Source organism: Lepisma saccharinum, assembly GCF_977018435.1.
Source record: "Lepisma saccharinum chromosome 12 unlocalized genomic scaffold, izLepSacc3.1 SUPER_12_unloc_1, whole genome shotgun sequence".
In the NCBI taxonomy this organism is placed as follows: Eukaryota; Metazoa; Arthropoda; class Insecta; order Zygentoma; family Lepismatidae; genus Lepisma; species Lepisma saccharinum.
In genome coordinates this window covers 15,832,895-15,860,039 of record NW_028142891.1, presented here as the reverse complement: position 1 = coordinate 15,860,039, position 27,145 = coordinate 15,832,895, and the positions used below count along the sequence as shown (strand labels likewise).

The 27,145-nt window shown below is 40.8% G+C and overlaps 1 protein-coding gene across 1 annotated transcript; it reads right to left on the bottom strand.

The window, feature by feature from the left end:
- Positions 1-655: 655 nt before the first annotated feature.
- LOC145982151 (uncharacterized) lies at positions 656-26,781 on the bottom strand. Its single transcript, XM_083115721.1, has 2 exons — positions 26,703-26,781; positions 656-1,655 (listed from the first exon to the last, which is right to left on the bottom strand). The coding sequence occupies exon 2, from the start codon at positions 1,648-1,650 to the stop codon at positions 739-741; it is 912 nt and encodes a 303-aa protein (XP_082971847.1). The 5' UTR covers positions 1,651-1,655; positions 26,703-26,781; the 3' UTR covers positions 656-738.
- Positions 26,782-27,145: the final 364 nt, after the last annotated feature.

Genomic DNA, 27,145 nt, shown 5'->3' with positions numbered 1-27,145 from the left:
ATTTCTAAATTGCATGTGAAACATCGTTGTTCCAAAATTAGTATGAGCTTCTGTAATCTTAAGAAAATATCCCATCCTACAATGCAAGTCTTTGTTCTGCTGATGCAAGAATTTTAAATACCTTCACCATGTCACTGGCAGTGCCACTTCCAATTACATAAGAATAATACCATCCTCCTCGCAGCTCGGAACTTTCATTGACTTGAAAGTGTTTTTCATATTTTAAAAAGTAGATCTGTAACATTGTTCATTATCGGCCCCCTTGCCCTCCCTATGAGCATACCTATATTGCGGCTTCGGCCACAAGGAAATGAACCTTCGGCCAAAAGTCTCCGTTCACCTTTTCCTCCATCGGTTCAACTCGGGCCACAAGGAAGCCTGCTCCACTCTGCCCCTCCCCTCCATGCGGAACTACGATGCACAGGAGTCGCGGGTCTGCACAGGCTCTTTTGTCTGTGGTATCACTATAGGATATAGTCAAATCATTTTATGTCTGTTTCCAAAGCAAAGAATTGTATAAAAACAAGAAACTTGTTTTTCAAAATATCTTTATAAAAATTTAAATGATCAAACAAAAATTACACAAACATATATAACTAAAATCATTACTATTATAGGTAAAAAATGTCATTTCACTTTCAATAAACCTCTTTGGATATAAAATACTGCATTTACAAAATCATACCATGGTACTTGACATATAATGAAACTGCATAGGAACAAAGAAAATGGAACGAATTAAGCATTGGCATTCCTATAACGCTTAGACATGCGCAGTTTTTTTGGTATGTAAAATTCTTCTTGGTCTTTAGTTTCACTTTGTGGAAAATTCCCATTTTGGAAAGATATGTGAATATTTTCAGGCAAGCATGAGACACTACATGCTTGCTGTGAGTGATTAGTACACGGTTCACTTTCAGATTCTTGTGTATTGATACTCTGGAAGTTCTCAATATCCATATGTATAGGGGACATGTGTCCCAATGCTGAAAATGAACATTCATTAGGAACTTGATTTGCGTACTCCACGCAAATAACTTCATTTGACCAACTGTCCACAATTGGTGTACTTTCTGGCGAAATACAACAATCCCAGTTGCTTTCGTCAGTTGCGTACGTGATACTGTTAATTGTATTGATCTGTGGACTATCCGTGCATGGGTACATGTTGCTGTAGTTCAAGGTGGATCCATAATCCCACACATCACGGATAATTTTTTGACCACACTCTTGCTTAACGTCTGAGTTGGCAACCATGATGTTGAGAGCGGTTGCATTTTTAAAGTGAACAAGTAGATGGCGCTGCAAGTTGCTCTTGTGACTTGTCGCATATGAGCAGAATTTACAGAGAAAATCCTTCCGTCCGTTGTGAACGCTGTAGTGTCTTTTCAACAGGGTTTTACGAGAGAACACGTACTGACACACAATGCACTTGTAGCCACTCTTGTGTGCTGATTTGATATGTGAACGATGTGCTGCTTTGCTGAAGAACTGCTGGTCACAACACTCCAAGGGTTGTTTCAAGTCCTTGTGCATCACTTGCTTGTGTCTCTTGAGGTTGTTTCTTCGAGGGGTGTGGTAACTGCACTTCGTACAGAAGTACAATTGACGCTTGGTGTGTTGCATTGGTGAATCTGCACGCTTTGGCATCCCATCTGAAAGCAGAGTAGAAAAGAAACTCACATATGTCTTCATATTATGCATGGTATTCTATCTAAGGTGACCAGACTGTTTGTTACTATTTTTTTAAAAACGTAAAACAGAATGCCAAAATATCCCCTTTTTGTGCCAATGAGTTATCACTATAGAATTACTGCAACAATACACCTTCTCTACTATGGCATTTTTGGGTAAAATTATTATTTCACATTTCAATCTCAACAATGTACCATATTCCAATTTTTTTCTTAAAATATTTCAGTTTTCTCTCTGTTTATCTGGAACTAATGCCCCCACTGAATGAGTGTTTTCATACATGAGTGATTGATTCGTGGACAAGTAACAAGAACACTCTTTTGGTACAAACTTAGAAACTATTTTGTTAAAATAAACTGAACTTCAATCACAAAACATATTTCAAAATTTTATTTGAAATTTGAAAAGAAGGATGTACTGAAGAGGATCCATTCATCAGCAAATATCCATGAATGACTTCTAATTCTAATGGACTGCTTGGTTGGAGGTGAGTTTTTGACATATCACTATATAATATAAGCTATTTACACAGTATTTATTTATTAATTCAATTAGTTTTGAAACAAGTATTTATGACGAAACAGTTTTTATATTAAAATGTATACATTTTGCCGCCCCGTTGTGTTGTTTTAAAAATCTGGTCACACGTCTAAATTGTCATCTGTGCGTGTTTGTAATTCTTACTTATCTCCCACTGAACTGCTTTAAGATGAGAATATTATGCATGGAATTTAGTGGCGCCTATGATATTTAAGTGCTTTAAGTCCGGAGAATTCTGTGCCTCTCTTTATTAGGAGGAGTTTCGTTTCCAAAAGTATGTTTGATTTTTCATTTCATATTATCCATCGTGTTCTAGCCTTAAAATTTACATTGGAAAATAAACTCGCACTCATTATAAATAGCAGTTCAAATATGATCAGAAGCAAACAACAATGCCTGATAATAAGCCATCACCAAGGAACGGATTTATATGTAAAAACATATTTATGTGTGAAGCTGAAACCAGTTAACTAAATTTTGTATTATTTTTACACATCATGGCATGTAGACACGAAAAATTCAGTTTTTATTTTTCCATATATTTACATATATATAATACATTATGTTTTGGCTCATATTTTTACATAATATTTCCATATTTCTCAACATGTACTCCATATTCGCACAATGACTACATGTCCCCGTGTGACCGAAAGAATTGGGTGAATTTCTTACGAATTAAAAAAAAAAAAAAAAAAAAAAATCACATTTTGGCTTATTATTCAACTTGTATGACACCCAAGAACATGAAACATGTTTCATTCTCTTCAGAAATGTCAATTCTTTAAAAATAATACTAAAGTTCGCGCCTTCTTCCCAAATAGCGGGAGAAGAGGGGGGGCAAACTCCAGATTTTTATGGTTTTTTCATTGAAATTCGGGGGTCGCGCCCCCAACCTCCCTTCCTCGGTTCGGCGTTCTGAATTGTACACGGCTGCATGCTTTGATGTTTTAGCTGCAAAACAAAACTTATCCGAAGTAGATTGCTCCCATTGTGCCCGAGTTATAACAATTTCCTCCAAAAATGCAAATTACCTATTTTCTCTATTTTCTGTTAAAAAAATATCACATTTTGGCTTATTATTCAACTTGTATGGCACCCAAGGACATGAAACATATTTCATTCTCTTGATAAATGTCCATTCTTTGAAGAGAATACTAAAGTTTGCGTCTTCTCCCCAAAATAGCGGGAGAAGAGGGGCAAACTACAGATTTTTATGTTTTTTCCATTGAAATTCGGGGGACGGGCCTCCCCCAAGCCCCTTTCCTTGGTCCGGTGTTCTAAATTGCAGACGGTTGCATGCGTTGATGTTTTAGCTGCAAAACAAAACTTATCCGAAGTAGATTGCTCCCATAGTGCCCGAGTTATAACAATTTTCGTCAAAAGAGTGTTCGAAGTCAATGAAGACGATATTCCCTGACATTTCCCTGACTTTTTTTGACACCTCAAATTCCCTGACTTTTCCCGGTTTTCCAGGTCTGTCGCCACCCTGTTATATATATAAATATATATATAATATTTTATATTGTTATACCTTTTTACCTATTAATGTAATAATATAAATAATATATTAATTTAATAGTTATTAATTAATATTATTTTAATTTAATATACTGATAATTATTTTAATTGCAATGTTATTCTTATATCCGAGACACTTGGTTCGGACCCTTCTCCCTCCCGAAATAAATTTCTAAATACGTGCCTGTTCTACAAATACTATCTTGGCTTTGTTTTCAAGATCTTTGCTTGTTTTTAAAATCTATTATCATTGTCAATTCACATTGCGAAGGCGATTTTACACATATTTCTATTCAACAGAGTAAAGATGTGTGTTGCTGTCACTAGAGCGATGTCCATTGAACCGTGGAAACTGCGGGCTGGCGCACACATAAAAAAACCGGCACTTTTTTTGTTCTCATCTCACGACGATAAAAAAATCGAAGGCATACTCGAAATTGGTTACCATAGCTTAACGCCGAATAGAAAAGCTAAATTTTGATGTAATTCGTTCTTACGTAGGTATCCTGGTTAATTTTTAATTGGAGTCCATATGGAGTATGCATAATTTTTAATCCGATAGTAAGTCACTGTTGATAGTTCCAACACTCGCACATAACTTAGGACTGGACAACCAGAAACGCCTGCGACATATAAAAATTTATTTTTCATTCTTGTTTTTCCCGCTTTACAACAATAGGGTTTCTTTAACCCCTTTCAAGACAGCTTCTGTCATACATACTTCAACTTTCTGCAACAATTTCGAAATGATAAACTCAAATATTTACAAATCGCTCTGCATGCAAGAATCATTGCCTACCAGCAACTGGCGTACGCATGGGGGGTGGGGCTACAGGATCTCCCGAAATTTTGAGATCAAAATTCTCAAATGAAAACAGTAAGGATTGATTGATTGATTTGGTTTATTTTATATCTCTTTTCTGCCACTTTTGGCTAATCGAGATGTGATGATATGATGAAATTGACGAAGGGACACTCACAAAGAACATCGATACCCAGGCCGGGATTCTGAAAATTGGGGTCGGCTGAAAGCAGCAAAGAACTTGGCGAATGTCCCCCTATGAAAATGGTAATTACGATATGTATTTTAGAACCTGTGGTGGCGATTAGGGGGCAGTTGCCCCCACACTTTTTGCCACTTTTGCCCCTGCACTGTGCTAAACCTTATGGACCAAGGGAAAGCAAACTGTCCTTGCCCCCCCCCCAATTTTTGCAATTTGCCACCCTAGTTTTGGAACCCTATCGCCTCCCCATCTAGAACACATCTATGTAACATCCACCTTTTGCAACCTCCCCCCCTCCCACACACAGACGCGGATCCACGGGGAGGGCGATAATGGCGATCGCCCCTCTCAACTGCCAGGTTTTTGAATATATTATTATTTCTAATATTTTTGAATACTCAAATGTTCTGTCTTGTCATTACGAAGATTAACAGGCTCCATAATATTTTTTAAATTTTCATTTTAACCCACTTATGCTCATATGTGATCATTCAGTTTACTGTGGCAATGGAAGGAATTATGAAAACGACATAATTTAGGACCATAATTTGCATAACCTCATAGCACACGCCACCCCATAACATACATATATAGTTATACAAAAGTAGCCGTTAATTGTGAAGAAAGTGTATGTGTAACAGAAATGGTTTATACATCAATGAATACAGCATATCTTGAAGTTTATTGTCGCACGTTGTTAGTTTCAGACGCCGCCACTGGAGGCGTGAGCGTTTGTTTATCTACACAAGTACCGACTTGGATTGGTCGTGGTGGAACGATTCGGTGGCCACCTCGTCGACGTTGCCGGAAAGAGGGGGAACAAACACACGTTCTTTAATGTAACCCCAGATGGGGAAATCCATGGGACCAATCAGGCGAACGAGGTGGCCACGGAATCGTTCCACCACGACCAATCCAAGTCGGTACTTCTGTAATATGTATAAACAAACGCTGAAACTAACAACGTGCGACAATAAACTTGAAGATATGCTGTATTCATTGATGTACAAACCATTTCTGTTACACATACACTGTCTTCACAATTAACCAGTGTGGTATTTGTAGGGAGGGATGGTGGATTTCCCCCCTCTGGGTACTTCTTTACCCCTCTGCTTGATAAATTTTTATCCATGGGGGAAATGTTATATGGCATAAAGCCATTATCTCATGCTGTCCCTAAACAGTCAGTAGAATTTCCCTCCACTAGAAATTTCTTAAATACCACACTGCAATTAACGGTTACTTTTGTATAACAAATTTATGTATGTATGTATATACAGGTTCCGGGTTCGAATCCTGGGCAGGAATGTTTGTGAGTATCCATTCATCAATTTCATCACTCATCCACATCTTCGCAAATTAGCCAAAAGTGGCACAAAAAGCGAAATAAAATAAAGCAAATCAATCAATCAATCAATATATATATATATATATATATATATATATATATATATATATATATATATATATATATGTTTTGTTGACGGTACGCAATAGCGGCATCTTTTTATAGGCGAGATTTGAAACTAAAAGCATTTTATTTTAACGAAATAAATGTATGTAGCTATGTTTGTGTGCGTGTGTGTGTGCGCGCGCCTACATGGATGCAAATTGTTTCTCGAAGAAATTAATGTAAACAATTTGAATGCCAACAACTGAAAGACAAGTCAAAGGATATTGACGGTTTATTTCCCTTTGGTGCGTGCGTGTACAATGCATTGTTGTGTGGCGAAATGCATAGGGCGAGTGGCGCTTGTAAATGAAAACGAAGTTTAATGAATAATTTTAATGAGATGTGTCCATTTTTAGAGTTTATAATGTGATTAATACAGAGCATGGAATTAGGGGAAGTGGAGTACCATGTTATCAAAACTGTTAATAATAATAATAATAATAATAATAATAGTAATAATAATAATAGTAGTAGTAGTAATGTCGGGAGGGTCCAAAACAAAGGATAGCCTAGGGGCCCAAATTTGATTAATACTCCCCCCCTGATGGTGACCCACGCACGGTAAACTTTCCAGTACTGTCTTTCAGAGAATCTTGCGTCATTGCAATGGATGAAAGTTGCGACAAATATAGGAATTTCTATCTATTTCTTTGGATTTACCAGCTGAAGAAACTGATAGTTGCAGCTACTGTTGCTATTTTTCTTACAATTTTGAAAATTAAAAAGAAAAGTATGTGTTAGAAATTGGTTCCAAAGAAAATATGCTATTCAAGTTGTACTCAACATGTTTTTAATAAACTCGGTGTATTCGTGCGTGAGATTCGCAGGATTCATTCATTAAAAAATATTTTGTAGAACTAAATATGTCAAGCATTTAATACCGTGGTAACAGTGGCGGTGATTGAGTTCCAAAACTGGGGGGCATAGACAATTTACTTTCCCTTGATAGATACGGTTTAGCATAGTGCGGGCGCAAAAGTTGTAAAAAGTAGGGGCAACTGCCCCTCATGCCCCCCTCCCTAATCGCCACCACTAGGTGGTATTAATAAAGATTTTCATTATCGGCAAATCACATCTGGCGTGTTCAAATCCCATTGCTATGGATGAATTCCTAAATATTAATGCATACGAATGCACCTCATTTGCGTTTTCTCTTCTTCATCGAACACAAAATGCACAACCAACACGCAAGAACCGCCATCGCTTTTCCTCGCCAAACTCACAGATTATCTTCACATGACCAAACGTTCGCTCTGATTGGTTGTTACCACAGCATTTAGCAGAGAAAGTCAGTTGCAATTAGAACACAGCACACCTGCCAAAACCAGTCAAGCAGCCAGCCTGGCAGTCATCATTTCAAGCCAGGTAGCCAGTCCAGCGCCAACTAGGGCAGCGTCACCAGCAAAAAAGAGGATTTGTTTGATTGATTGAATTGGTATTTTAAGTCCACTTTATGCACAGTAAATCTAATTGGGGCTGGACAGGCACGTATCCAGGAATTCCTTTTGGGGGGGGGCTCAACACCATTTTTTAAAGGGGTATAGTAAGAACCTCACAATTGTATGTTTAAGACCAGTGTTGGCAATTGGGTCCAAAACAGGTGGGGGGGGGGGGAGGGCGGTGCAAGGAAAGTTTACTTTCTCTTGGTAGACAAAGCTTAACGTTAAGAGGCCATAATGTTGAGGCAAGAAAATAAAAAATGGGGAGCAACTATCCCTTAAATCGTCGCCACTGTAAGGCTGTCATTTTAATCCGAACGTGAAATCGGAACATTTTTTACCACTCGACTCCTCTGTTTCCATGCATTAACATTGTGTGCCGGAACCATCTCAGTATGTGTGTTTGTCCATTTCTTCTCATCAGGCATAAAAACATCTATGGTGTCTTTGAGTGTTTTTACGAAGCTGTTACACATGCACGGGATGGACAATCCACTCGACAACGCGAGATTCAAATTGTCGGCTGCCAACTGGACGCAGACAGCTCTCGAATATGTATCTCTGATTCGAGCCTGAACACCACTAACGTGTCTTGTCCTCCCATGCTTGCAGCTCTTATAAAAGCCGAAACCCACCAAATTGTTCAGATTCAGGCTTTAGCACTCACAAGTGTTAAAAAATGCCTGTCACAGCTTCCGCTGTCTTGTCATATATCGGCACGAAACAAAGGAAGTCTTCTCGAATATAGCTGGATCAGGAAACAATTAATGCACAATGAAAACCCTTCCGTTCCCAACACATCTAATGTTTCGTCTCCCAGTATGATCAAATGCTTATTCATTTATCTCCAGTGACGTGCCCTAGGGAGGGTTGGTGAGGTCATAACCCCATTTGACCCAGTATTCCTTCTTTTTTTAAAAAAAGAAGAAGAAGAAGAAGAAGAACAAGAAGAACGTCAAAGACAAGATAAAAATGGCAAAATCAGGACTGACCACCAAAAATAGTATGCAAAACCCCTCTCCCTTCCGAAAATCCTGGGCACGCCTCTCTTTATCTCGGACACATTTTTTTAAAATCAACTCACCAGAAGTTTTTATCATTCCGTATTGGAGATTGAAGTACGATGCGTTCTTCCTGCAGGTTTGGATATGATCCTTTAGGGTGCTGTCTGCCTGCCTTCACACCGAACCTTAACAAGGCCTTAATTTTCCATCCTTGTGACTTGGATTTTCAAGACTTAGGAAGGTTTCAGACCGAAGGGACAGGCGATACATGTCGATTGGAATGGGCCAATCAACAGCAACGTTTCACACCGTAGCGACACAAAAGGCCGCACAAACCTAATTTCGAATTGTGAAATCCTCAGGCGACACGGTGTGAAATCTCCCGTATTAGGCCACGTCATTGTCACCTCGAAGTAGTAGCTCTTGTTGATCACAGAAGAAAAAATTCTCCTCAACCGGTGGGAATGCCCCTAAGTTTTCTTCTCTCCTATATTTTCTGTGCTTGTTCACTATACAGGCAACACCTTACGATTTGATATACACAGGACATGTACTATGTAGACATTTTAACGAAAAATCGATTGAAGTCAAGGATGGCTAGGTGGCTCAGTTGGTAGAGCCCTGATTCAGGTCCCGGTAGAGCCTGCAATTTCCGCCTAAAATGTCTTCATGTTCAACATCTTCTTGCTTTCTCTTCTCGACATTCATAATTTTTTTGGCTGTCTCTTTATGGTAGTTAAGTGTTTGTATGTGTTTCGAACCTAGTAGGCTTAAACAAAAGTATTTCTTTATACCATGATATTCTCGGACTGCATATACGAAATTTAGTTCTGGCAAAACTAAACCATCACTCAAAACTTTGGTTTTCAGTTGATCTATGCAGCTTATTTCTGCTTTAATAAACCACTCCAATATCCGGTACTGCTGAAATATTCACTTTAGAGAGAGAGAGAGAGGGAGAGAGAGAGAGGCCCCGGAAGTTCTACTGTCGTCAATGTCTTCATTTTCGAATCACTATATCTTATAAAGCAACCAGAGGACGCTGACTGATCACTAATCGACTGTATGAATTGTCACACTTACCTCTGAAATCTCATTAACCGATTCTTTGTAGAGATGAACAGAAAAATTGAATCCGCGTATTTATATCCTCATTATATTCTAGAACGTTCCGCAGATAAAACGATTCGTTAATATTACCAGTAGTTGACTCCTTCTCTCATTCAAGAACGTACCCTCTCCCGCCTTCCAGAGATTAGAAATTACAACGAATCGCCCTACGTGTGGCGCTACCTTTGTTGTGCAGCTTCCAAATGCTGACAAGTCTCTACATAGTGCTCAAGTGCGCTGCGACAACACCGAAAGCGCAAGAAAAGTTTACGTGCAATATTATCAACAACAGGGTTATAGAACATTCTCCGTCTTGCCTCGATAATTGTCTATCTCCTTAACTCATCGTCACATTATTCAAAAAGCCAAAAACCTAATTTTATCTAGTGAAAAATAAAAAAAAATCCTGGGGGGGGCCTCGAGCCACCTTAACCCTACCTTGGATACGTGCTATTAACAATAACAGGGTTATAGAACATTCTCCGTCTTGTCTCGATAATTATTTCTCCCAAATTATCATCACATTATTCAAGAAGCCAAAATCCTACTTTTATCTATTTTTTATAGTGTAAACAGAAACATTTCCTGAAGGGGAGCTCGAGCCTTCTGATTCCCACCTTGGATACGTGCTATTAACAATAATAGGGTTATAGAACACTCTCCGTCTTGTCTCGATAATTATTTCTCTCAGATTTATAAATTTATTATCTTCACATTATTCAAGACGCCAAAAATCTATTTTATCTAGTGTAAATTGAAAAATTTCCTGATGGGGGGCTGGAGCCACCTCATCCCCACCTTGGATACGTGCTATTAACAATAATAGGGGTATAAAACATTCTCAGTCTTGCCTCGATAATTATTTCTCTCCTTAAATTATTTTCACATTATTCAAGAAGCCAAAAACCTAATTTTATCTAACGTAAACTGTAAAATTTCCTGGGGAGATGAAGAGCCCCCTGTGCCCCATCTTGGATACCTGCTATTATCAATAACAGGGTTACGGAACATTCTCCGTCTTGCCTCGATAATTATTTCTCTCCTTAAATTATTGTCACATTATTTTATTTCGCACCACAAGAAACAAAAAACCTCATTTTATCTAGTGTAAACCTAAAACTTTCGGGGGGGTGGCTCGAGCCCCCTAAGCCCCCCTCTGGATACGTGCCTGGGGCTGGACCTACAGTTTAATGTGGGATCTGAACCACTATGTGCCTCCACCGGGTATCGAACCCGGGACCCGTTGATTGCAAGGCGATAAAGAGGAAATCCTTTCTCGACAGGAGCGGTGAAACGATCTAACCGGTGGGGGTGGGGAGGAGCACATTACTTCCCGCCTCAAATTTTGAGGTAGACTGACGAGCAATTTCCATTGAAGTGGAAATATTTTGATTAATTGGAATTTTTCGGTGTCCGAAACGGAACATCCCAATGAAAATTAGCACGTAAGAAATTAATTTAATGACATTGGCCACAGGAAACAAAAAAATCCATTGGATTCAGTCGTTGTCAGCTAATTTAAACCAAATTTTATATTTGTGAACAAGCCTAGTAGACGTAATCGAACTAATACTCTCTACGCCATAATTTATTTATTAATAATAAATGTCAAGGTTACACATTAATTAACTTGTACAGTTTAAAAAATTAGAAACTCATTTACGAGTAAAATTATTTGAAAAGGTCATAGACTTTTAAAAAACGAATTCACCGGACGGAACGAAGTTTGAGAACCACTCAACTAGGGCATTCCTACTGGAAATGATGGCTGCTTCACTGATTTTGACGATTATCTCGTGTTCTTATTGCAACTGGCTGCCCTCTGCTGGATTCTGTAGAACAGCCAATCAGAGCGAAGTTGGGTCACGTGAAGATAATCTGTGAGTTTGGAAAGAGAAGTTTCTTGTCTGTGGCTTCCGAGTGGGGTTTGTTTTTGTTCGTTGCTCGATGGAAGAAAAGAACAGAGATAATGTGCTGTGTATTCGGGTTCATTAACTATTTAGGAATTTATCCAAAGCGATGAGATTTGTACACGACAAATGTGATTAGGCGATAATGAAAATCCTTATTATTACCAGTGTATTAAAGGTTTGACATATTTAGTTGAACAAAATATATATTTTTATGAATGAATCCTGGGAATTCTTCCTTAAAAAGGTTGAGTGCAACCTACAACGTTCTTCAGATCCCTCGTCCATCTTCTTAGCTTGTGGGTCTCCTTTATCGCACAACGCTAGGACAACCTTGCGTTCTAACATCAGACGAGGAATTCCTGCGTTGTTACGTTAGGTCTGTTAAGTTTGGTTCTCTTAGCACTGTAAATGTATTCTTTAGGCTAAGAGAACTAAACTTAACAACTAAGCCGTTTAGCCTAACAATGAAAGTGTTCCCTGGTGACGTCAGAACGAAGATTGGTAGCGCGTTGTGCGATGAGGGAGACCCCAGGCAAGTATCCAGGAATTCCTTTCGGGGGGACTGAACACAATTTTTAAGGAGTATAGATAGAACCTCACAATTGTATGTTTAAGACCAGTGGTGGCAATTTGGTTCCAAAACGAGGAAAGTTTACTTTCTCTTGGTAGACTACGCTTAGCATTAAGAGGCCATAGTGTGTAGGCAAGAAAATGGGGAGCAACTATCCCTTAAATTGTCGCCACTGTTTAAGGCTGTCATTTTAATCAGAATGTGAAATCGGAACATTTTTTACCACTCGACTCCTCTGTTTCCATGTATTAACATTGTGTGCCGGAACCATCTCTGTATGTGTGTTTGTCCATTTCTTCTCATCAGGCATCAAACCATCTGTGTACCAGAAGTGTTTTTACGAATCTGTTACACATGCACGGGATGGACAATCCACTCGACAACGCGAGATTCAAACTGTGGGCTACGAAGTGGACGCAGACATTTCTCGCATATTTCTCTCTGATTCGAGCTTGAACACCACTAATGTGTCTTGTACTCCCATGTTTGCAGCTCCTATCAAAGCCGAAACCCACCAAATTGTTCATATTCAGGCCTAAACACTCGCAAGTGTTCAAAATTGTCTGTCACAGCTTCCGTAGTGTTGTCATATATCGGCACGAAACAAAGGATTTTTACTCGAATACAGCTGGATCGCGAAACAATTAATGCACAGTGAAAACCCTTCCGTTCCCAAAAAAAAAAAAGGTAAAGTGCTCCCCTGTGCATAGCACCACGCCATGAAGGCGTATAGGGGGTGTGGGGGTAACGCCCCACACTTTCTTGATCCGGTCGTGAGTGGGGGTGATGTGATCAGCATCACGCCCCTGACCGCCTTTACCCCCCAGGGTTTCCCCCAGGTACCCATGTTATTCGACGCTGGGTGGGCGCCGGAGCCGCTTCCATCGTTAGAAAAGTTCCCGGATTTGAACCGGCCGGGGATCGAACCCGGGACCTTTAGCATGGTAGTCAGACGCGTTACCGACTGAGCCACCGCGGCCACCCTTCCGTTCCCAACACATCTAATGTTTCGTCTCCCAATATGATCAAATGCTTACTCATTTATCTCCAATGACGTGCCCAAGAGAGGGTTGGTGGGGTCATAACCCCATTCGACCCAGTATTTCTTTTTATTATTATTATTATTATTATTATTATTATTATTATTAAAAGAACGTTAAAGACAGGAGAAGATGGCAAAATGAGAACTCACCAATAGTATACGTAACCCCTCTTCCTTCTGAAAATCGTGGGCAAACCACTCTATATCTCGGACACATTTTTTAAAATCAACTCACCAGAAGTTTTTAATATTATCCTTTAGGGTTACAGAACATTCTCAGTCCTGCCTCGATAATTATTTCTCTCCTTAAATTATCGTCACATTATTTTATTTCCCACCACAAGATTAAAAAAAAAACCCGAAAACTTTCGAGGGTCTCGGGCCCCCTAAGCCCCCTTCCCTGGATACGTGCCTGGGAGACCCTTTAGCTTGTCGCCGGCCTCTGTGGCGGAGGGTTAGCACATCGCGCTACAATGCCAGGGGTCCCGGGTTCGAATCCCGGCCTGAGCATGGATGTTTGTAAGTGTCTATTCATCAATTTCATCTTATCATCACTCATCCCCATCTTCGCAAATTAGCCAAAAGTGGCACAAAAAGCTAAGTAAAATAAAGCAAATCAATCAACCTTTAGCTTGTCACTGCCTTGCGGGAACAAAAGCATACCGACAAGTACGGCAAGAAGGATCGTGTGAGGCGAGAGCTAGCAGATGAGCCAGTACCACACAACTATAAGGTCTCGCGCGACAACTTGAGCTCTGGGGAAAGTGGAAATCCGAGGGGGCCATATGGGTTTTGTCAAGAAAAAGGCAGGCTGGTGGAGTAAATTCCAATGTTGCCATCTACAGATGTAAACAATTAACTGGTCACTCAGTTTAGATGTAGATTTGCATAATTCGGAAAAAGAGGGTTCTGCATTGCGAAGCCAGGCAAGAAATGTTGGAGAAGATACTCGCCGATATCCGTGGCGGAGTGGTTAGCACAGCGTGCTACGACGCGAGGAGCCCCGGGTTTGAATTCCGGTCTGTAGATGGTAGTGTTTTTGTGGGTGTCCCTTCATCAATGTCATCATATCGTCACTCATCGTCATCTTCGCGATTAGCCAAAAGTGGCAGAAATGCGAAGTAAAATAAATACAATCAATCAATGAATGAATCCAATTTGGATAAAGGGGATATCAATTCATTGATTGATTTTATTTATTTTACTTCGCATTTCTGCCACTTTTGGCTAATCGCGAAGATGAGGATGACTGATAAGACGAAACTGATGAAGGGACAATCACAAAGAACACCCATGCCCAGGCTGTGATTCGAACCCGGGACCTATGACGTCGAAGCGCACTGTGCTAACCACTCCGCCACAAACTTAAAAAAAAGTGTTCTTACGTTGTGGACAATACTGTACCTATCAAAGTGTACCAGAAATGTTTACGTGATCTTTGTTTTCCTTGTTAAAGATCTGAATCCAATAGGAAGGTTTTGACGGAAAAACCAGATATTATTGTTGTGCGTGCCGATTTCTTTAGAGATATTCATGACTGCCCAAACACTGAAAGAGCCGTGTACTATTTAGACGAAACATACATAAACGAACATCGTACGGTGTCAAAGCGTGGCAGTGTGACAAAGACATTGTAGGGCCTCTACCGCCAAGTGGACAAGGAAGGAAAGGGTACAGCACGTTAGACAACATAGTCATATTACAAACACTCGTACAGAGGAAAATAAAACAGAAGCGGGGGAAATTATACGCATGTTTCATTGATTTTGAAAAAGCATTCGACAAAGTTCATAGGGATATTTTGTGGGGAAAATTGTATGAGAAGGGAATGTCAGCGTGCATGATCAGAGCACTGCAAGCAATATATGCGAGGGTAGAATTCGGAGTAAGATGCGAAGGAAACCAAGTCTCGGCACTGCAGCCTTCGCTCAGGGGACTCGAACAAGGATGCATCCTTTCACCAGTGCTATTTTCACTGTTCATAGATTGGGTAGCGCATGAAACTAAAATGGACCAGGATTCTATCCCATGTATAGGAGTGCAAAGTATACCAGTGCTTATGTATGCAGACGACATAGTCATCTTGTCCGAGACAATAGAGGGTCTTCAAAGGGGCATAGATAGCATATATGAGGGGTGTATCAATATAAAATGAAGGTAAACATTAAAAAAACAAAAATTATTGCCTTCAAAAATGACTACATATTTAGCAGACAAGAGACATGGACATACGGGGGAGAGTTAATCGAGCGGGTTAAAAACTTCACATACCTGGGGGCAACACTCTCCATGACAGGGAGTTGGACACACCATATAAGGGCAAGAAAAACTAAAACAAAATTTGCAATAGAACAAGTCATAAGGACAATAAATAAGGCACCTCAAATGTCTTTCCCGGTCATTCAAAACCTCTATTCGTCAACAGTATTAGGTACATTAAACCATGGAATAGAACTGTGGGGGTTAAGGGGGGACAACACAATAACTGGCATACAAACAGAATTTTATAAGAGATTAATGGACGTAAGCAGAGGCACGGCCAACTGTGGGATTCTCAAGGAATTGGGCCTGAACATAGACGCGGTACAAGCACGGATGAGGGTTGTTAAACATTGGATGCGATAATCACAAGAGGGCCAAACTACGCTGAGGGGACAATGTTTGGAAATACAGACAAGGGAGGAAAACGTTTACAGCTGGGGTCTGGAAGTGAAAAATCTCTTATATAATAGCGGAATGGGTTGGGTATTGGAAGAGGGAGGAAGGGGGGTATCTCAACAGAAAATCAAATCAGAGACAGGTTACTGGACATAGACAGACAAGAAATAGTAGCAGACTGCCAAACAAAGACCTCAATCAGGGGACAGCTAAGAGAAAGAGAATGGGGGAAAGCGAAATATATCCAGGTTGTTGGAAAAAAATTTAAAAAGAGGATGATAAAATGAAAAAATAAAGAAGATGCGGCACGATATCCCCAAAGAAAACACACCTGGGCTAGCGTGTGATGCACAAATCGCGTGTCGAAAATGAATGCGGCAGGGATTCCCCGGAATATGTCCGACATGGAACACAGGTATCGAATGGGGGTACAAAGGGAAATGACGGAGGTCACAGCACATGAAGAACTTTTCGCCAGGAAGTGTCCGAAAAGCAGGCTGCCGCATCTTCTTTATGAGTGCTATTTGTCGACATATGGAGGTGTGAAGTCCATTTTCACACGATTTCGGCATTCTCTAGCTCTGACACGGTGCGTCATTCTACAAAATTCCATTTACATTTTCGTCTTCATTTCACTTGGCGATTCACCTCCTCCGCGTTGTAAACGGAATTTTGCACGACCCTGTATATATCGAGAAGAGACGTGTATATACGCATTGATGATGTCAGAGGGATGGACAGACGTTTTAACCCAATAACTTCCATTACGAAAAGGAGAGAGAAGGAAATGCGGGGTAGAGGAGCTCGCGCCATTGCGTACAAAGCAAATATGGTCGTAATAGGTTAGAAGGTCGATATACTTTTCTTTCAATTAAAATAACGTAGTGTATATACAGCTTTGCTAAGAAATGCTCTTGGTTATCACAGGCATTCTGGTAACCTATATTGAGAATATAAAGAAATTAGCGCGGTTGCAAACACTGTTTTTGAAGGGCGGAGAACTCATTATGAGAGTTGTCACTGCCTCCGCGGTCAACTCGAATACTTTCTCCCCAGAGCTCAAGTTGTGCCGCGAGACACTAGTCCAACTGGAAAATCCAGGAGGGAATCTAGCCTCGTGTGATCCAGTCATTACTCGATAGACACCAGGCCCGTAGCTAGAGGGGGCAGGGGGAGCAACTGCTCCCTGAGAGCCTGCTTTGCCCCCCTGTGAAAAATACAGAACACATTCCTACCTGGAATTCTCACTAATTGTTACATTATATCCTGTATTACTCTATCAACATAACAAAGACAGTTATTGATTTTGTGATTTATTATGGTGTATGGGATTCCGTATAATGTATCAGGATTGGGGGAAAATATTCCCTTCCAGATCCAGACTTCGGGAAATGATTTCGCAATTGTGACATTTTGAGTAGTCTTGAATTAAAGGTGCCTAATGTGTTCGGATGTTTTTCTTGGATGTGCTGTTATGAAGTTTGAACTGCTTAATTTATTGTTTCCCAAGTCTACCTTTTTGTAAAAGTGATTCATGTGGTAGAGAGAGGGAGTGGATATTTGATTTTTGTTACTTAGCGTGGCTTTTCTGCTAATCGCGACAATAAGTGATAGGGGACACAGAGGGGAAACTGCCTCCTCGATTTCACATTTTATACAAATAAAAATACATTTCGAAAAATTTTCTTGCTCGCATTCTTTGCTATTTTTAAAGTCCATGTTCAGAGCCATGGCTATGGGGCGGCCGGAGTCAGCCCTTGGAGCCAAACGATCTAAAAGTAAAAAAATGTTCAAGAGAATGCCATGGCGCCCTGTGAAATTATTTTGCGCCCTATTAAATCAATATTGCTTTCAGTTTGCAAAAATTTGGATTATTTCGGTTAGAAAGCGATAAAATTTGTAGTTTGATACGTGTTACAGTAGGCATCTTGTGGAGTGTAAATATAAATTTCAAATCTTATGATTCATTTCTCTTATGCAAAAGCATCAAATATGATAAGCAACATAGGCGTGTGTTACGAACGATAAATGCATTTTATAAAGGAAAGGGTAAGTGATATCCCTGACTGTTGGCGTGATATCGTTTCCATAGCATGTTATATATTGCTCTTAGAGTTTTAAACGGCAGCAAAAATAAATGCTATTTTGGTTTGGTTTGAGTTGCTGTTTTAAGTCCACTTTATGCACAGTAAGGCTAATCGGGACTGGACCTACAGTTTAAAGTGGGATCCGAACCACTTGTGCCTCCACCGGGTATCGAACCCGGGACCCCTTGATTACAAGGCAATGACGCTACCACTGCGCCATGGGGGAGGCCCTAAATGCTATTTGCATCTGCGAAGCTATCAATGGGATTGCATACATTAAGGACAGAAGATGCCATATTTCGATTGATTGTAACATCGAAAGAAGAATTGGACGAGCAAATAGTTACTGAGAAAAGTTGCTTGCCTTGATGTCCTGTACACACTGTGAAAGTTGTCGGTGTTATCAAGCGGCACCCTATGAATATAGGTTCAAGAAAATGACAAGCAAAAAAAGCTGCAGTGAAATAAATACGAATGAAAATCTCTCAAATTATATACTAATTATTTTCTTATATTTATAATATTTTACTGTGTCTGTAACAGACGTTTCTGTAAAAATACCTCAGGCTCAACCTAATTTTTGGCAAATAATTCTGTCAACTCTTCTGCTGTGGAGTGGCTTCTCCTAATTGTATTCATATTTCTTAAGCCAATCTGCGACTGGCAGAAATCAGTATCAGGATAAAAAAAACTGATATTAGGGGTTTGTAAGCTTCTGCTCAAAAAGTGGTGGTGATAAGCGGTCCAAACCTCGTGCCGCGGGGATGGGGTAAGGCGAAGGAGACCCCTTATATCGTTTGGTTTCATACCATAGTCATTAAGGAACATATTTTTCATAACGTAAAGAGGATACAAATTTTTCATCTATGAAACTTAATATGAAATATTAATGATGACACTGTATAATCCAAAAAGTCATTGATCAATCAAGGGATTCCTATTTGTTTGTCAGGTGTCAAACATGTATTTCAACATTAAAATACAATACACACAATATTATGCAAAATGGTTAACATAAACAGTAGGCAAACATTGTCTGTAGTGATGCAAGAGTCTCCCCTTTGTAAGAAATACAGTCCGTGGTGGACTAAGGGACCCATGTTTTAGCAAGTACAAAAAAAAATGTACATTACAAATTTTTACATAATTCATCAAAGTGTAGATAATATGTAACCATTATTATTTAATTAATTCGATTTTTCTTGCATAACACAACACAATGGCGTTGTTGGATTCTCGTTAGATTCCTTTGTGCGTAAAAATCTTGCATACTGGAAGCATGATTTATAAAGGCCTTCCTTAATCAGTTCTGCAGAGAAGCCCAAAGCTGTTGGTACATATTAATCGTCTATTAACATTATTGACCTGTAAATATAACGTAGATACAGTCCCGATTAGCCTATTTATGTTAAACTTTATCTTTGTATTCTTTGGTAGTCCGGAAAGTCATTATCGAAATATTGTTATTTGATGTTGCTCGAACTTTTTTTGTTCGTTGGAGTTTCAAGATATCATCCCTTTCCTGTTACTTATCACTTTTGGAGGAGGGGGGGCATCTTCCAATGCAACACAATATATTAAAAATTTGCCCCCTCTAGGATTGACTTCGCCCCCCCCCCCCCTACTAAGAATTCCTGGCTACAGGCCTGATGGACACTGAGATACCTGACCCGCCCCAAGATTCGATACGAGATTTTCATTTTGCAACAACGTTTTGCTTTCAGCCCGGATAAACTAGCGAAAAATGTAAGGCCTACCTGTCGGGTGGTCCTCGAACACTGCCGCCGTCCGCACCCTTCACCATCGCAGGAGGCAATCGGTGTGGGTGCCTCCGAGGGTCAAAGGGTCGGTCACGGTGGCTGAGTTCTGTCGGTAGCACGTGCTCCGTCAGACGGTGTTGCCACACGAAGGGAAAGTTCCCTTTTGAGGGAAATTCGGACAGAATTTCCAGTCAAATGGGAAATTAGATGTCAATCATAGGTCGCCAAAACAAGCTCGAAGCTAAATTTTCGCGGTTATTCCATTTGGTTCAATCCCTTTTGCTTTAATTCATTTCGTGTTTAATACGTTTCAGAGGTCGTTCCTGTCGCCTTATTCCGATATTGCATTTATTCAGTCTCTATGTTTTTCCTTTCTCACTTATTCTGGGGATGGAATATAGTTTGGAGCTTGATGAGTTTCGCTATAGTTTCTTTAGCACGTGTTTCCCTCGCGTTTAATTCTGTATTACGTTTTGCGCGAAGAAAACATTCGACTCAATACTGGAACAGATTATAGCTTTGAGTCTTAGGTTTATATTTAAAAAAATATATTTTACGTCGCTTTTCTACATATTCGTTTAAAAGAGAAGAAGAGAGATGATATGATGAAATTGATGAAGGGGCATGCTCAGGCCGGGATTCGAACCTCGTAAACTGGCATCGTAGCGCGTTGTGCCAACCACTCCCCCACGGAGGCTGGCGAACTTATGAAATAGTTGACGGGTCGATCACAATTGTACATACATGCTTGGCCGGGAATCGAACCTGGCGCATCTGGTTCGGAAATGATGATGATGCTACAGGCATGTACTGTCACATATGTTTAGGTTGTAAGGCTCTCAATTAGACTGTTTCAACCCAGAAGTGTCTGACTGTACGGGTATGTGACGAATTTATTTAACAATTTAATACATGTGAACATGAGCCAACGACAATATTGCTGAGTACTTACAAGACCGCCCGTAGGATTTTTTCTCAGGGGGGCAGCAGTGCTGAAAGTGGGGGAGACGTGGAGTGATGCTTTCACCTACTTAAGAAAACTCTCATAAAGCATCCCCAGCACTTAATCTGCGGTCTTTCACGGCACCACTCGTCTATGTTTTCACGCTACACTTTCACCATTTAAATTATGTGAGGAAGCGTCGTCGCCTTGCAATCAAGGGGTCCCGGGTTCGATACCCGGTGGAAGGCACATAGAGGTTCATTTTAAATTGTAGGTCCAGTCCCGATTAGCTTTAGTGTGCATAAAGTGGACTTAAAACACCAAATCAATCAATCTTTACGCGAAGGGAAATTTCCCGCTTGCAAAGGGAAATTGTGCCATCCGATTGTGGCAACACTGCCGTCAGCTGCTCGTCCGATTCATCCTGACGCACGCCTCGCGAGAGGGGTAACAATGCGTGCTGGACAGGTGCTGCCCGCAACAATGGATCGTGCCCTGATAGTGCAGGCAGATGCCTCTTCCGCACTTAATCATCAACACACTCTCCGCGTTTTGCGATCAGGAGTTAACAATGCTGCGACACCTCGTGTCGATAAGGGAGACATCTAGCGTGCAATGCGAGAAGACACGGAAGTTAATTCGTCATGGAAGGAACACAAAACATTAGGCCATGGCGCAATTGTTTGGGTGCATCATGACTAAAGAGATTTATCAATCATATTTTGTCTCCACGCCCATTGGCGGATTTAGTGGGAGGGATGAGTAAGTATTGAGAAGTATTAATAGCATTATATTCCAACGAAGAAAAATGTTAGAACAACCCTTTTCAGATATTAGAACAAAGATTAGCACAAATATATTAATCGAAAGCAGATTTATTAGACTAGGGGTAGAAAAATACATGACGGTCAACATGTCGCCTAAAATTTTCACCTGGCGCTTGATTGATTGATTGATTTAGTTTATTTTACTTCGCGTTTTGTGCCTCTAGGCTAATTTGCGAAGATGGGGATGAGTGATGAAATGATGAATGGACATTCACAAACAACCAAGCCCGACCGGGATTCGAACCCGGGACCCTTGGCGTCGCAGCGCGATGTGCTAACCACTCGGCCACAGGGTTGGGCACCTGGCGCTTGAATACAGTACTAATAATAAGTGTGTGTGTGGGGGGGGGTTGTTTGTGTGTGTATATACATATAATATTTCGAGTTCGCTTTTCGCTTATGGAATATTTCCTTACCTTATTTTAAAATAACGAGTACAGTACTATATGATTTTTAATATTTGTGTGTTTTCTTCTCGTTTAATATCTAAGAAACTAAAAGTTAAACTATACAAAACAGAAATGTTGCCTGTAATATTATATGGATGTGAAACTTGGTCCCTTACATTGAAAGAGGAACATAAATAGAGAGTATTTGAAAATAAGATCCTTGTTATATACTCGCAGCACATTCTATGCCACTCCCAGGAAAAATTCTAGATCCGCCCATGTCCCTGATATCTATTTCTATGCGTATTTTTTTATTAGTATAGCCGTTCTCATATTTTCGCAGGCCCTGTCAACGCAAAGCTGTATAAACACTATGGGAACGGATTTTAAGGTGCAGCACCTTTCCAAATAATAGCTCTTTTCACACCGATCGTTTGAAACATGTATTTAAGGACATGGAATCAAGTAAAATGAACACACTTGGTTGCATCTTTTCCTGAGATTAGCACATTTATCCCCTTTTTAACCCCTCTTAGATGCTTCGGCACCTTTTCCCTTCCTTTTCTTTCATGTATTGTTAAAAAATTGGACGGAAAAATAAATGATTTTCACTATTCTTGAGCAGCTACATAAAACCCTATAGTCTCATTTTGTAGATGAGAACGAGAGCTACAAAATGGTATAATATAATCATTGCAGCCCCAATAGTTCACAAGATAATGTAGCAAAACCCGCGAGAGAAAACACAAACTTCAACAAAACCTACTCGGCAGAGCCACCGTTCTCTATGCGGTCCGCGCGCATTATATACAGGAGGCGCAGAAAAAGAGAGCGTTGAATAAAGGCATTTTATCAGCACCTTTTTGAAAACATTTTCAGAACATTTTTTCCCCCTTTTCCCGACCATAATTTTGCACCTTAAAATCCTTTCCCTAAGAATCACCCAAGGGTCCCGGGTTCGAATCCCGCTCGGACTTGGTTGTTTGTGAATGTCCGTTCATCAATTTCATCATTTCATCACTCATCCCCATCTTCGCAAATTAGCCAAGAGGCACAAAACGCGAAGTAAAATGAAACTAAATCAATCAAAAATCAACGTAAGAATCACAATCTACTCGCTTTCTTTATGTAAGTTCGGGGTAATTACATGATCTTCATTTTATACAACAGTAAACAATTATTGTGCTCATTTAACTTTGTACTTGGCAAAGTCTTTCGGAAGGCTCGGTTCGGACTCTCTGCCCTCTCCCCGCCCCTCTGGCGACGCCACTGGGTCCCTGCCATTTTACACCTCAAAGCAGGTCTTTCCCATACCAACAGATGAGGTGGAGCCTAGACCATCAATAAATTACAATCCTAGACACCTGTTTTTCATCATACTTGACAACGCATATCGACGCCTTCACCAAACATCCTGTTAGGGGAGTAATGACTTAGTTATAGGCACACACACTGTGTGAATTAATCTTCTTGCCTTGGGGGGATGCACACTGAGTGACGTATTTGTGATTTCATTTCCGGTGGGGGGCAGGTATGGAAATTTGTATATGTTACCAGTTAGGAAACTCTACTACAGTGAAACCTCGTTAATCCGAACTAATGGGAACGAAAGTCCGGATTAACTGAATAACCTAAAGGAACAGTATAAAGCGCATTAAAACTCCGTTTATAGCAACAAAACACGTTTATTATGGTGTATTTGAAGGGCATAGGCCTAAATACACTACAAAGTCTGCGGGAAACAGAATTTAATCAGTGGTTGACTGCCTTTCCTTTGGGAAGTTCTCTTGTTGACTTCTAGCCACATTTAAAACCTTGCATTCTTTTTTTTTTCTTTTTTTGCTTTTGCCTGTCAGGATTAAGCGAAGTCCGACTTATCGGGATTCAGATTAGCGACGTTTTACTGTATTGCCTTCCAGTTCTAAGTAGGCTACCTAGGACATTAAATCTTATGATAACATTAGACGTAATTTAGAAGCAGTAAGTATATTTACATTCTAAGAAAACCCGAAGCCCTACACATAGTGTTGCCCACGAGACGAGACATGTCCCGTCTCGTCTCGTGTCTCATCTCGAAAACGAGACGCGACACGAGACGGGACAGCCTTTCTAAAATTCGAGACGGGACGAGACTGACCACCTGTCTCGTCTCGTTTTAGAGACGAGACACGAGACGGGACGAGACGGCTCCTGAAAAGTCTCGTCTCCTCTCGTTTCTAAAGTCTCGAAAAAATATAAACAAAATAACTAATCAATTGCAAATATTTACTTATTCGGAATAAAGCATTTTCTTTGGAAACCCAAAACAGCTTCTATTACATGAATAAACATCTGCAAGATTCTCCCCTCGCAAAATCCTAATTCGTCACACGCTGTCCGTAAGGAATTTGCCCAGACTTTAGCCTCGCGTCCCAGCTATCTTAACTTGCAAAATCCCTGTATCTTCCTACTGAAATTTCCTCAGAATACCTTAAATCTGGCAACTATCTGCTACCCCAAGAGCTCTCTTCCATTCATTCTTGCGCAAAACGATCCGGAGGTATTCACTGCCATTGTTTTCTACGGCCCTGTTCCAGTCATAAAATTTCTCGCCCAAACGGACCCTTCTTTCATTTGCGACACTCTTCTCAAAATTCACAGCAGCTTCGAGTGCTGGTTGCAAACTCCAAAGATTTCGCACTAACAACCTAGGTAAAAGTAAAGTTCCAAGTGCATATAACACAGTGCCATGAAGGCACATTTACGGGATGTGGGGGAAAGGTCATTTTGGAGGCGAAGTGATCAGCATCACACTCCGGCTGCTTTTGCCCTCCAGGATTGCCCCCATGCACCCATTGATATGAGGCTGTTGAGCCCCGGAGCTGCTTTATGCGGGGACAATGCGGAATAATTGCGACCTTTATTCACCCACTCCGGGATTCGAACCCTATTCCCCCTCCTGACAGTCAGATGCCCTAACAACTACACCACCGCGGCTCTAAAAATCTAGTGCAATTAGATACTCTGCTTTGACGTAACGAACATAAAATAGCCTGAAGTCATAGGAGTAATAAGCGACATGCGACAGCAACAAGTGTCGCTTGGAAATGAACCCACAGTAATAAATTCAACCTTCCGAACGGAAGCGACTAGCAGCACGTGCTGCTTTGTCACTTGCGTGTCGTTCGGACTGGGCCGTTTTTTAATAGCGTGCATTGGGTCCCCTCTGTCTGTTGGTAGCGAATTCACAGTGAAAGCTTGCTTATAGACTAAGGGAGATTTCACGTCGAAGCGACACGCGACCCGTAACATATGTCGCTTCAGGATTTCACCAATCGAACGCAGGTTTGTGCGGCCTGCCATGCTCCTACGCTGTGAAACGTTTTTGTTTTGATTGGCTCGTTCCAAAGCAACATATGTCGCGTGTCACTTGTCGCTCCGGTCTTAAATCTCCCTAAAGGAGCGTGTCGCTTGTTGCTTTGGTGCGAAAACCCTGTGTCGCTTGTCGCCTGTCGCTTCAACCTGAAAGCTATCTATCTTGTGGAAATTTCACACCGAAGCGAAAAGCGACACGTATAATTCACACCCAAGCGACACAATCCCCTTCAGTCTGAAGGAAAACATTCACCCCGCATCCGTGAACAACGGACCGAGGCGACAAGACATCTGTTCGAAAGTTTGCATTGACTACTGAAAGTTCGCTTCCAAGCGACTCGTGTCGCTTGTCGCCTGTAACTTTGGTGTGAAGAAATCTTGCTCACAGCAAACTCTTCGAACCGAAGCTGCACGTCTCGCTTGTCGCATGCTTCTTGTTCTGCTTACGCCGTTTTCTGGTTGCCGTGTATATAGTCGCGAGGGTTGTTATCTGTGCATGCGCGATGAATGCTTGCTTGTAAACTGAGGTGTCCCTGTTGTTCGTTGCTTGAGTGTGATACTTCCATGTCGCTTGTCACATTCAACAAGCCACAGGAGAGAAGCGACAAGCAACATGTCTCGCTTGGAAACCAAATCTCTCAGTAAACGTAACTTTCCGAACCGAAGCAGCACGTGTCTCTTGTCGCTTGCGTGTCGCTCAAATTGGGTCGTTTTCTTAATATCGAGCGTAGAATCGCCTCGATCTGTTGGTACTGCCCGTGCGGTGAATACTTTTATCATAGACGGAACGGAAGGGGATCCTGTCGCTTGTAACTTCGGTGTAAACCCCCGTGTGGCTTGTCGCCTGTTCCTTCTGTCTGAAAGCTCCCTGCATGTACGATGGATAAAGAGTGGATGGGAACTAGAAAAGCAAGGCAGATTCTATACATTATCTAGCTATTGATAATCAACAAACTTTATTTGATATACTCATGTTCTTATGATTAAGGAATCATATTTATTCTCACTATAACTACAGTGAGCAAAGTGTTACAGGTTTAACCCATTTTCGAGAATAATATTTTGTGATGTCTCCCGGTTATAACTTTTGTTGGTATAAAATTCCTGCATTACTTTTACGAGACGAGACGAGACAAAACGAGACGGGACGAGACGAGACGAGGCAGAACCCTTCGAGACGAGACACGAGACGGGAAAAACGTATATTTTCGAGACGAGAAAGCATTTCCACGTGACGAGACGAGACAGACCAAAGTCTCATCTCGTCTCCTCTCGTGGGCAACACTACTACACAAGAAGAGCTATTGAACAAGTAACAGAGAAAACTTGACCAAATATCTATTGCGCGTTCAACTCAATGAAGGTGTGCGGCGAGAAATGTAATCTACGTACCTCCAACGAATGAATCTGACGATATGAGCTGTTCTTGCCATGGCGGTAGGCTTTCGTAGTTTATTTGACAACGGACATAGCAACGGCGTTACTGTGGAAGCTTTTCGTAAACCTCTGCACCCGACGACAATAAACAAATAAACAATGAGCTACTTAAAAATAGAACTTCAGACGCAAAGTGGGATGCAATTGTTTTAAAGGTTAATTAACTGATTTCCAGAATGGTTCTTCCATGATGTTTGTTCCACAGTTAGGAAATTGTATTCTAGCCTATATGTTTCAATGGATGATTCAATGTGACATCAGCGGCGCAGAGCATGATGGGAAATCTAGCCCAAACGTCCGTGGTCCGGTAAACGTGAATGTGAAGCAAATGCTGCATGCATGAAAGATCCGGTGTATACCACTTTTAATTGTATAATTGGAAATTTTAAAATGAAGTT

Coding starts and splice junctions, on each gene's coding strand:
- LOC145982151 (XM_083115721.1), bottom strand. CDS start 1,650: ATGCCAAAGCGTGCAGATTCACCAATGCAACACACCAAGCGTCAATTG.